Below are 13,204 nucleotides of genomic sequence, written 5' to 3' on the forward strand. Positions count from 1 at the left end.
TCACTACACAAAACATGGTAAGGTCAAATGTTATTATTTTCATTGTGGTCTGCTCTCATAAAAGAATGCAGTCATTGGTAAAATTGTCATATTAGTTATAAGAAAGTCCGATTCATGTTGGTGGTCATTAATGATTAGCTTATGCATAGTAACATACCGGTATGCAACATAATCCATAATGTGTATTATATACAAAATCACATTTTATATATAATTCACATAAACTATTTCTTCTGATAAATATTCTGTTGAAAGTATTTAAACAATTGAACAATAGCAGACCAAAGATGGAAACATTCAAGTGGTGGCCATATGTTTATGGATATTTCTCATTTCCCATATTGCCTTGTATTTTAAAAGGCAATATTTAGATTGGAGACCAGGCGATCACCTTTAATGTCCACATGTCCAATATGGTTTGACAAACGACACAACTGCCTTGTAAAAAAAATCTAACAATCAAAGTGCATGGGATTTTTTTTCCACACTGAATCCTTCTTTAACATCTGCCATATGGAAACAAAATTGTATTTTTTTTTCAGCCTCTGGAGCAAAGTTTATCGGGGTGGCATCAACATTACACCATTGTGTGATGCCAAACATATCAAGTCTAAGGATGGCACTGCACAATCTTTGGAAGGGCAGGAAATCAGGATGCATGGCTGCCCTTTCTTAGAGCAGACCCCTCTTTGCCTCAAGGCCAAGCCAGCCTGACGACTGTCTGCTTGACTGTCGCTCCAAATCTGCCTGAATACAAAAACAGTGAAAAGAGAAACCCTGCTGTCCAAGTTTAGCCACTTTCCCAAGCATTATCTCCATTGCCGGTGAAGTGCTAGGGCCGAGAGGGCCAACATGGTTGGCAGGGTTAGCGAGGGGGCAAAGACTGTGGCCGAGTCTTCCACGGGCCCGCTTCGGTCTGCTTCCACCACGGGAGCCTCACTGGCAGTAAGGTCCACGTCTGTAGTACAGGCCTCGGTGCAGCCACTGCCGCTGCCTGATCCACTGCCCTCATCACCTACAACACAGGCAAGAGTAAGGAGGCTGCTTTAGAAAGATTAACCAGATTAACCCCAGATTCATATGGGGCTATAGCATACAGCAGGGATACTCAAATAGATTTACCTGTGGGCCACATTACAAAAATGGCAAGGGGCCAGGGGCCAGTAGATAAAATTACGACATTAATGATACTTGATAACTTCTCTCTTTCAATTGCTTTATTTTCGCAAAATGTATCAAAGTACAATGTGCATGCACACTATGTAAATAAATAAATGTGTTACATTTTCTTGCATAAACACAAAGAGCTGTTTCCATAACTGCACAAATTATTGCACATAACATGAGTAGCTGTTATAATAACATAATAACATAACATGAGTAGCTCTTTGCCTGCCTGCCTGCCTGCCTGTCTGTCTGTCTGTCCATGAGTAGTTATTTGTCTGTCTGTCAATGAGTAGCTGTCTTACTGTCTGCCTGTCTATGAGTAGCTGTCTGCCTGCCTGTCTATGAGTAGCTGTCTGTCTGTCTGCCTGCCTGCCTGTCCAATTGTCCATGAGTAGCTGTCTGTCTGCCTGTCTGAGTAGCTGTCGGCCTGCCTGCCTAATTGTCCATGAGTAGCTGTCTGTCTGCCTGTCTATGAGTAGCTGTCTGCCTGCCTGCCTAATTGTCCATGAGTAGCTGTCTGTCTGCCTGTCTATGAGTAGCTGTCTGCCTTCCTGCCTGTCCAATTGTCCATGAGTAGCTGTCTGTCTGTCTATGAGTAGCTGTCTGCCTTCCTGCCTGTCCAATTGTCCATGAGTAGCTGTCTGCCTGCCTGTCCAATTCTCCATGAGTAGCTGTCTGTCTGCCTGTCTATGAGTAGCTGTCTGACTGCCTGCCTATCCAATTCTCCATGAGTAGCTGTCTGTCTGACTGCCTGTCTATGAGTAGCTGTCTGCCTGCCTGCCAGCCAGCAAGTTGGTTAACAGAAAATAAATTGTTATGGCTGAGTAAAATAAAATACAATAAACACAATTTGCCTGAAAATAGATTACCCAGCTATGACCTTTTTCATGAAAAAAAATGAGTAGTGATATGGCTGACTGAGTAAAATAAAACAATCTACCTGAAAATAGATAGCTATAAGTGAAGAGCAATTTCCGCAATTTCCGCAATTTCCATTTCCTCAATTTCCTCAATTTCCGCAATTTCCATTTCCACCATTTCCGCAATTTCCGCAATTTCCATTTCCGCATTTCCGCAATTTCCGCAATTTCCATTTCCACCATTTCCGCAATTTCAATTTCCGCAATTTCCATTTCCGCAATTTCCATTTCCATTTCCAACTATTAATGGCAGCTGGGTTTCATCATTCAAATAAAATAGAATTCTGTCCGTTTAGCTATAAAATTATGTCAGGGAATAGGGATACACAGTATATGTCTTTCATTTGCATTGCATCTCCCCCCCCCCCCCCCAAGCTTTTATTTTCGTTCGAGTAATAGTACAACTCTAATAGTATTACTTATAATAATGTAATTAAAGATAACTTCATTCAGATTTATTTATTTTTATTTCATTTTCCAGATTTTTTTTTCTTCTTTTTTTTAGATTTTTATTGGTGGGCCAGTCATAATGGTCCCGCGGGCCTGATGTGGCCCGCGGGCCTGAGGTTGAGTATCACTGGCATACAGCAAAATTAGCTGATCTACCTTTGGCGAAGGTATTTTGTGTAGAGTGAAAATAGGAGGGGGCCTAGTATAGAGCATTTGGGAATGCAGTCCATAAAGTGTAGGGTTTAAGTGAGGAGAAACATTAGACAAGGAATAAAACTGTGATAGATTATCATTCATCATCACTCCAGGCTAGCCAACTGCACGTTTAGGGTTGGTGGTCGGCAACAACAAATGGTGGATGATAATTTGTTTATCACATAAGCATGCATATAGTCTTGTTTATTCACTCAGGCAAGAATAAAATAGCATGTGACCAGTACTCTAAGTGAATAAATAGATCTATCCCAATAAATTGGACCTATCCCAGCCAACTAAATGGTATAGTAGTCCTGCTGAGATTCTCTGACTGTGGGGAGAGATTGTTTTCCGCTTTGTGTTTTGGTAGTCAGGGTTGTGGAGTGGGACATTTGGTATATAGTATTTTTTATTGGCCTAAAATATTGTCTATATAGTATACATTCATGAATCCACTTGCTGACCGGCTGTCAGCATTGAGCAATTTCTTATGGGTTTATATGTGACCCTACCATCCTATAAAGAAAAAATGTTAAACTTTCCTTATGCTTAAAGTAGCATGTGACAAACTAGGGGGTTTTCATGATTCTGATCCATTCCAGGCATTAAAAAACAACACTCCTTGAACAAACACTCCTTGGGCTAAAAACAGCCATGGCCACTTGCCCAAATGTGCCCAAAATGTGCTGACCTCATCACATTTGTCATGATGGCTAGGGCTGTTTTTAGCCCAAGGAATGTTTTTTGTGCAAAACTAATGCTTGGAATGGATTCAGAATCGCGAAAACCTAGTTTGACATGTCACTTAAATCATAAGCAAAGTTTGACAATTTTGCCTTAACAGGATGTTAATGGTAGGGTAACATAAACCCCTATAAAAAGAATTGCTCAATACCGACAGCCAGTCAGCAAGAGGATTCATGAATGTATGTATATGTAGACAATATTTTAGGCCAATAAAAAAAATTCCCACTTAAAAAAAAAAGAAGCCTGTTAGCTGCTGGACTATGGTTCCTTTGCGCCTGGATAAACTCCTCTGCCCTGAATTTGACCACATCCTATGCAGCAACTGTGGTTCTTCCGTTTGTCATATTCATGACAATACTTACTGTAAGTAGCCAGGTCGCTCGTGATGCCAGTTAAGCCTGGTGGCAATGTATTGGTCAGCTGCCATAACCCCTCAGGAAGAAAAGGCTTTTTCTAGAATTGATTGGTCACTCAGTTGCCATACATGTATGTGATTGCGAATGCATTGAGCCCTAACTATGGAAGCCAGGCAGAACATGTCTGTCTGTGTGTCTGTGTGTGTGTCTGTCTGTCTGTCTGTCTGTGAAGCCAGGCAGAACAGCGCAGTTAGCTGTCTAACGTGTGCGCAGTTAGCTGTGTAACGTGTGTGTGTTTGTCAGACTGCCACATCAGCGCTTCGTTGTCTAACTAACGTGTGTGTACCACACATACTGTAGCTGTCTAATGTGTGTATGTGTGTGTATGTGTCTGTGTCTGTGTCAGACTGCCACAACAGCGCTTCGTTGTCTAACTAACGTGTGTGTACCACACATAGCTGTCTAACGTGTGTGTGTGTGTGTGTGTGTGTGTGTGTGTGTGTGTGTATATATACACACACACGCCCTGTTTTCACTCATTTTACAGTACCACACACTTCTCAATAATTCGTAATTTATTCTAATTGTTATTGCAATTTCTGAGCTACGTTCGCTTCCCGCGTTCGTCTGTGTTACTTGTATATTACATGATAAAATCATTACATACCCACCTATGTCTACCTTTATTTTCCATAGGTGAGAGGAGTTGTAAAAATATCGAGGAATTAAGCTTATCACCTTGAGCTTATCATTGCAAGCTAGAGTGTCACTGCATGCTGAACTGTCATGTTGAGCGACTGTGCTGCTGAAGGAACTCACCATGTCAAACAGAGAAAATTCAGCCACCAAAAACTGCGCGCCGTGTTCTGAGCTCTGCCGACACTTTTGGAAAATCCCAGTGGGACTCTACCTGTTCGTTTGCTGGTGTTCTCACGGCGGTGCATGAAATCTTGGATGCTGTTCAAGTTCTTCTCGAGCCACACAGCAGATTTTGACAGAATGTCAACCCATTTTTGGCAAAATCAGTGTCCAGCAATGAGAAGCCCCAGAAGTACAAGGTGTATGACAGTATTCTAGTGATCAGGACCAATGTTAAACTATGTGGATTCATGTTCTAATTATAGGGTTCAGTTAGAAATTAATGATATAACATTTCACAACAACAATAGTATCTTTGTTTACATTAATGTTGATTTATCTAAGCAATAAATGCTGTAATAAATTGAGATGAATTATGTCCTCATTAACAGTTGGCCTAGTTTTAATATAAATTATTCAAATTCAAGTGTTGGTCTATTTGTTGAGGTATTTTCTCATTGACTTTCTCATTAATCTACATTCATTCATGTCCATGATTAATGATTATACTTATTCCAAAACATTTCAGACTCAGAATGGAATCCTTGTTTATATTGTTCATTTAAGCAATGCACCTCCAGAAGTTAAGTAAAATGCTATTTGCGAATAAATAAGGCTATGTGTGACAGATGATCACCCAGCATTTGTCGTTGCCTGAGTCTATCCAACCTCAGGCATAATGAGTCCATGGTCAATGCCTGAGTGATCAAATATATATAACTTGTATACCATAGACAAATTATAAAATGTACAACATATTATGTTATGTCGTACATGTATTAAATGTTTTAGTATACATGAAAATATTATAACTTACTTGAGTCTTGGAAGTAGATGTCATTGCCATTGTAGGCATTCTTCAGCTTGTTGGTCATTACTCTCAGAGCCATTATCTGCTGGCGGATGAACGTGTCTGGACGGGTGATGTCCACAGCCACCTCAGGGTTATTCACCTGATTGGTTAGTCCATCCTTCTGGATCTCAGGGAAGTACCTGGCATTGTAGACAAAGGACATTTATTATAAAAACTAATATTACTAATATTGACATCATTACTGAAAACTACTCACTAGACTAATAAACTTGACTTGTTTCTCTGGCAGCCAACACAACATCACTGACTGTTGACCTGGATGTGACGTCTTACACAAGACACTGAACCCACAAACCCAAATACAGTGTGTGTGTCCACCATCTACTGTACTGGCTGCGTACCAATATTGAACAGGTTTATCTTGTGGCAAAGTGGGGTTATCGTCTATGGGTTATCGCGCAACCGTTATCACTGCACGGTGCGAGACCAGCAAGCCCTGCAGAGGGTCGTCAGGATGGCGGGGAGGATCACAGGAGATCTACACCAAGCGCTGCAGAACAAACACCAAGCGGATCATGGAGGACAGTATACCCACCCGGCTCATGGTCTGTTTGAGCTGCTGAGGTCCGGGAGAAGATACAGGATACACAAGGCTGTCCTGGAAAGACTGAGGAAAAGTTTCTTCCCCCAGGCCATTAGGATTTTAAATGATGACATGGACCTTGGGAGACGACAGGGATCAGGTCACCCCCCATGCACTTGAGCGTGGAGAGGGGCAGTTGAGTGCACGTGCGCACATACAACCCCCCCCCCCCCCTCTCCCTTCACATGGACATGACATTTAATACCTCTATGGACATTATTTATTATTGTAGTCTAACTTAATTATTTATTATAGTCTGCTATTTTAGGGTTGGAAGTGTTTTAAATGGTAGATTTATTTTTTGCTTTAGTCCTCTTGTCCTGTTTTACTGTTCACTTCTGTGGGGCTGACCTACATACATTTCACTGCATTTTAAAGATACTACTTTTTTAATATGTATGTGACAAATAAAGATTGATTGACTGCCTCTACTTTCCACTTTGCATTGTTATGTTTGCGCCCATTACATCTCTAATTACCACACGACAGTAGCCACCAGCTCCATGGCGCACTTCAGCGTTGCACCGCGCTATTCAGCCATTTCTGCCATATATTGTCTTTGCCCCATTTCATGTGTGCAGCCAAATACACCGACCACTCTGGAAGGCACGTTGAGTTACAGGTGCATGATGGGAAGTTTTACTTTATATATTTATACTATAATTATGTCACCTAAACTGGGAAATCACAAGTGCGAATAAATACGTTTAGTTTGAGAACAGAACAGGACTCGGCACAGCACAGCCAGGAGGGAGGAGTACAGTGGACTTTTTTGTGTATTATAATAATAATAGTACTCTGTTGTCTCTTTGGCTGGACAATATTAATGGCAGTTGAGTATTTGATAAAATATAAAAACCATTGTCAAAAATGAGAGCCAGTGGCCTGGACCATGGCTCAACAATCCAGGCCCCTTAATTGGCCGGTAGCCCAAGTCCGGCAGTGTGCCGTGGAATCGACGCCCTTACTGCATGTCACCCCCCCATCTCTCTCCCCATTTCCCATTTCTGTCCCTCTAAAATATATATAAAATAAAGGCGAAAGCCACAAAAAAAAAGTGAGCCAGTGACACTTTAATCTAAAGTCTAAATTATGCTATTGTTAATTAAAGATGAATTAATGTATCATCATTACCACACACACATTATTTGCACGAATAAAATACACACATTTGCATCAATTTGGAAATAGTTAGCTGTTCATTGCAACGTCTTTGTGACAGAGCAGCCTCTGTCAGAGTAATATATGCTGTTCTACAATACATGTTCATTGTATTGTTTCTGTATGGTATGTGTAACAGGTTGATTCTCAGTCCCACAGAAGGTGCACATTCTGCTGTGACATGTGAATTAATATACTTGTGTTTATCTATGCAGATGCTGTAGTTGGGAAGCTGCCTTGATGGCCTGAAGAGAGCTCTGATTGCTTGGGGTGTTAAATGCCTTGTGATTCGATGACTGCTTAGCCAGGGGTGGAGTCAGGAGTCTATATAAGGGGGAAATGGCTCAGTAGAGTTAGTGCTGCCAGTTAGTGCTTGACACCTGTACCTCTCTGTGCAAAGTTAAGTTGTTAAGTTGTGCAAAGAAGATTGCGAACGCAGTGAGCACTTACTATGAGACCTAGCAGATCATGTCTGTGTGTCTGTCTGTGTGTCTGTCTGTCTGTCCCGCTTTTGTGCCCATATATGGAGCTGAGTGATTTATTTGTGATTGATGCAAGTGTCTGTCCCGCTGTTACGTCACCATGACTCAGCCATAACCATATAAGGAGTCCCCAAAGCAGCTATACGTCCAAAACCCAAATATGTACGAGCTGCGTTCGCTTCCCGTGTTTGCGTGTCTTACTTGTGTTGTTTGAGTTGTTTTGAGTTCTTTCTTTTCTTTATTATTCACTATGTTGTCCAGGCCTGGAACTTATTAAAACTTATCTTTCCCTAACACAGTTTGTATGAATGTATACTGACACTTAACATTATCTTGTTTGAGGTCTCTGGTATACAGTGAACTTCTCAAATATAAGTTGTAAGTAAACCATACTCTATTCTGAAGTCTCACAGACAGAGAGATGATAATTAATACTTTGCTTGACAAAAATGTCATATCTATTTGTCAAGTGACACAATGTTGTGGGGGAGTGCAACAAAGTAGCCTATAAATTATCCTCAAACACTGGTTTCATTGTCGCTTTGATCTGTAGCCTCTAACATAGCAAAGAGATGAATATGTGACCTACACCCAGACAGTCATGTTGACATACTCGAGATATACTGTAACTCCAGGGAAAACATGCTGCTTGTAAAAATAACTCCTTGTGAGGCAGTTCCATGCACCTTCCATGTGCCCCAACAGTATTCATCTCTGCATCGTAAAATAACCGGTTGCTCTGGACTCAAATGTAAATAAACAATGTGTAGGGTCTTGGAAAGGAGGGAAAACAAACAGGATAAACAGACAAACTGCAGGCACTCCAGAATCTAAATATATAAAAAAGTAAACAAAATGAAATAATAAAGCCAACATGTTTTGATCACAGCTTCTTTTTTAAACTAATCTCTCAGAATGTTGAACACTGTGATGGAATTTCAAATCCTCATTTTCCAATGAGAATACTAATCACAATTCACTGTTTAAATCAGTGCCACTGAAAAGTTCTCAATCGTGACTTCAACTTGTTTTGTACAATTGCTAATGTACTGTATATCTTATGCATTGAGGTTTTCTTTCACAATTCCTGCTTTGTATGTCTGAATTCTGAGATTAAAAAACCCCAACTCAGGCCATTATAAATGTATTCAGTGGTTGAAATTAGCTTCCATATTAAATTATAGGCTACTTCACATTTCCTGGACTGAAAATGTGTAACATTGATTTTGTAATTCACAAAAAGTGTAGTTGTGTTAGAAAGGTATAACCAATTAACGCTATAGCCTATTGGACAACTGGGTGTGTAAAAGTAAAAGTAAATAATGTAATTCTTCATTCAAAGCAGGCGATAGCAGCCTTTGAATGTCTGCTGTAAATATCCTGCTAGATTCCAGTGCTATGATCTTTACCTGCCCTTGGTGTGTCCATTCCAACACTGCTCATCACCAGTCTCTCCAGTCGTTACGTTGTTCTCCACACAGATCTCCTCAGGAAGACTGGACCAAAACTTCTTAGAGAGCTTCAGTTTCTCCTTTATGTCAATCACCTGCGTGGAGAAGGGTACGGTAATGTTAACCACTTAATCCATATACTGTATACTTCGTTGACCGGGGTCTGAGACCCCCGAGGAACTATCCTTGGCCCCCTCCTTTCATAACTGGCAGCATCAATCAATCAGATTGTATTGTCACTTCCACAATATACATTGGGCATACAGCTAAATACCGTTCTCCACAACTCATGATGCTTCACATTTACAAATAATAGACACATTAATAGGGGGTAAACCTTTTAAAAAAATATGAGCATGTGAGTTCAAAATGTTGTGCGAAAATTGCGCTTTTTAGAAGAAATCCAGCACCTTTTTAAACGTATTTTGTTTGTATGAAATATCACATGCTCAGCTGGTGCTTGTAAGATACAAAGAAGATGTCTGTGGGGGATATTTAACTTAATCCCAGTGCCAAAACATTTACTGAACTTAATTTACTCTCACCCCTTAATGTATTGTTGAACATTGGTAGAACCTTGGGTTGTATAACTACATGCTAATCATAATATGATCAGAGCTACCAGCACTCATCCTTCCTTTGTCCAAAACGGTTGAGAAATGACAGAGTTACCGTGTTGGGGACCCCAGGGGGTCCCTCTACTGTACTGTACTTACAGTGGACATGTTTGCCTGAAAAGGAATCTTTGAAATGTTTCATAGTTTTAGAAATATAGTGCTTATTGTGGGCTCGCCTCAGCGAGCACACTATAGTTGTGGGCTCGCCACAGCGAGCACACAATAGTTATCCCCAGTTTATATTTATTATTCCAATTTCCGCCACTTTTTTCGGTCACCTACTACTTCCACATACTTTATGCTAGAATTTTAGTTCAAACTTCAAACTGTTCAGCTCTTTGCAGTTATGCTTGCTTGCATACAACTTTTTACAAAGTTTTATACTTTTTATACTTTTTAACTTTTTAACTTTTTTTTACATCCTTTATAATGAGAGTCGATGGAAGAAAGGTCCCATTTTTCACAGTTAACTTTTTTGAGCTCTTATTACGCCGTCATACTTTCACTTTGAAACTTCATTCAAACTTTATAATGTTCATCTATCTTTGAACTTTCATTGGTGAAAAAGTTGTTTTGAAAAAGTTTATACTTTTTAATATATTTAACTTTATTTATAGTTTTTTCCTCTCATTGACAATGTATGGGATTTATCTCTAAATCAACCTCACTTTTGCAGCCTCATTACTCTGGCATACTTTGTCGTAGAAACGTGATTTAAACTTTAGAACGCTCACACGGCTCTGGACTTTTTCGTGGTTCAAACCGTATTCGAATACGTTAAACGGTTTTTCCGGAATCGCAATTCAATCGCAGGCCGTTTCGCGTAATTAGTGCCAAATTAGAGTGCGGGGCTTCTTTGACTAGAGTGTGGAAACTGAATTTCTTTCCTTAAAAATTTACCAAACAAATTGTCGTCCCGGCCAAAGTATTCATTTTACACGCATGTTCTTTGGTCATTTTGTAGCCACACATGTCCTCTTTCACACAATGTGACCACCAAAGCACAGAGACATACAGAATGTGAACTACGGCCTTTTAAGTGACACAAGAACAGTCAATCTGCTCATTGACCTCCATTGTATAATTCTTACGAGGAAATTATCGCGCTGACAATTCTTAACTCGCTCTTATAACCACATTTTCAATCGTACCAACACCACAATCGCACATGGTGTACCTCAATAGCTCAGGCCACTCACAGCGAAAAAAATATTTGCATTCGACTTTTACTTTTTGCGATAGAGCAATTTGTTCGGGCATAGTTTCCCCCATCCAGGACCATTGAAATATCCCAGTCATAGTACTGGCATAGAACTTGGAAGTCTTTTACTTCCACAGCTGAGACATATAAGGGCTTAATTACAGGGCTGACATTAAAGTTACAAGATCTCAATGAGTTGCTCTGCGATACCTTGTGAGCTTGTAGGTCTGCTATTTGTGCAATTAGGCTAGACACACGCAAATGCACGCACGCACGCACGCACACACACACCCTGTCTTCTTATTGGCTGGCCTTTACACAGCTCTTGCAACGAGCATAACGAGGATAACTTTTTTTTTCAAAATTTCAAAAAACATGGGCTATATATAACCCATCGTTTTTTTCATATTTTCATTATTTTCAAATCCTCAAAAATGATGAAAAACGGCGTGCTATAGTATGCCGTACGATATGGGCTATAGCCCATGGTCCAAAATGATGAGAAACGAGGATAACTCAAATTGTCGTAGTGGTTAAGATGTTGGCTTTCCACGTGGGAGACCAGGGTTCGATTCCCTTCATACAAAAGAAGACCTCAACAGCGCTAAGAAAGATCTGATTAATATGATGCTGTGTTATTTAAACTTTACTAACTGAAGGCTAACGAACAAAAGATCACTTCAAAATTACCAGGAGACTTTGCCTGAGAGTGTCTGACTGATGGTGCAGTGGTCTAATCATCAGGGTTTCAGTACAGACATTCCATGTTCAAGGCCTGTTCCTCCTACAGCTCAATGCTGCAGTAATTTGAACTTTTCAAGGCTAGAATAAAAAATAAAAACTCAAAAGCACCCGGAGACATCTGCTGAATGCCCAAAGGTGCCGTGGTGTAATGGTGTGGAGCGCTTGGCCCGTTGCCTCTGCTACAGTCAGTTGGCCGGTTCAAGTCCCATGTCATGACATCAAGGTGCTGGAGGACCATCGGGAGTTCCTCCTACAGCTCAATGCTGCAGTAATTTGAACTTTTCAAGGCTAGAATAAAAAATAGAAACTCAAAAGCACCCGGAGACATCTGCTGAATGCCCAAAGGTACCGTGGCGTAATGGTGTGGAGCGCTTGGCCCGATGCCTCTGCTACAGTCAGTTGGCCGGTTCAAGTCCCATGTCATGACAGCGCGCTTGGTCGAGTTCCATCTTCGTCCTTTTTTAGTTCCAAGTGTTTCAACAATGTTGCAACTTCCGGGCCACCGATTGGCCGGTGCCCGGATCGTGCAGGCTACCATTGGCTGGTTCCAACTGGGGTTCCAACCCAGGAGCCAATGGGGGCATGGTCCCGCCCCTACCTCTCAGTAATTCCAAAACAGCACGGCGGCGGCCATCTTGTTACAGTGTGCGGTGGATGGAGGTATTCATAATTTTAATAAATCGTACAAGGTGTTTGGAAAATATTTAAAGGCAGCAGGGCTTTCTCCAGGGGCCAATAAGGGAACGATTTTAATTTGGAACATTTCTGTCCATTTTTGGCTTAGTTATGGACATGTATAGTATCTGTTAGCATGTTAGCTAGCTGCTGGATGATGATGATGATGATGGGTTCTTCTTATTATGTGTGAATATTTCATATTTTTTTTATTAAATCGTACAAGGCGTTTGGAAATTAGTGAAAGGCACCGTGGCGTCAACCAGGTCTCACCAAGGAATCGACTTTAATTTGGAACATTTTTGGTTCATTTTGGCATAGACATGGACATTGCAGCATATGTTAGCATTAGCTGCAATGGGTTCTTCTCATTATTGCGAACGCAGTGATTGCGAACCCAGTGAGCACTTACTATGAGACCTAGCAGATCATGTCTGTCTGTCTGTTTGTGTGTGTGTCTGTCCCGCTATCCAAATATGGAGTGTGTTGCATCAGCAATCACTCAGCTCCATATATGGCCACAAAAGGGGCCAGGTCCACTCAGCTCCATATATGGGCACAAAATGTGAAAATTATGTAATATGAGCCAGATTGTAGATTGGCTATTTTAGTATTTTTCTTGTTTTATTTATTTAACTGTCTAGGCCTATTCACATGCAATGAACTCAAGTGTCACAAAGCAAAGCAACACGAAAAGCGATGGTAATAGTACTATTAGCCAGC

At 40.7% G+C, this 13,204-nt stretch overlaps 1 protein-coding gene across 2 annotated transcripts in view; it reads right to left on the reverse strand.

Annotated features, from left to right (window-relative positions):
* Positions 1–809: 809 nt before the first annotated feature.
* The window catches only part of LOC308331132 (glypican-6-like), a gene marked incomplete at its 3' end in the record, with an annotated part of 133,095 nt that continues 120,700 nt past the window's right edge, over positions 810–13,204 (reverse strand). For both annotated transcript variants that reach the window (XM_080786324.1, XM_080786323.1), the window contains 3 exons: positions 9,203–9,339; positions 5,511–5,686; positions 810–1,015 (listed from right to left, as the gene is read on the reverse strand). In XM_080786324.1, coding sequence (XP_080642450.1) covers positions 810–1,015; positions 5,511–5,686; positions 9,203–9,339 — 519 coding nt within the window. The remainder of the gene's footprint in view (positions 1,016–5,510; positions 5,687–9,202; positions 9,340–13,204) is intronic.

Source organism: Protomyctophum bolini (assembly GCF_963924005.1).
Source record: "Protomyctophum bolini genome assembly, chromosome: 16".
Lineage (NCBI taxonomy): Eukaryota > Metazoa > Chordata > Actinopteri > Myctophiformes > Myctophidae > Protomyctophum > Protomyctophum bolini.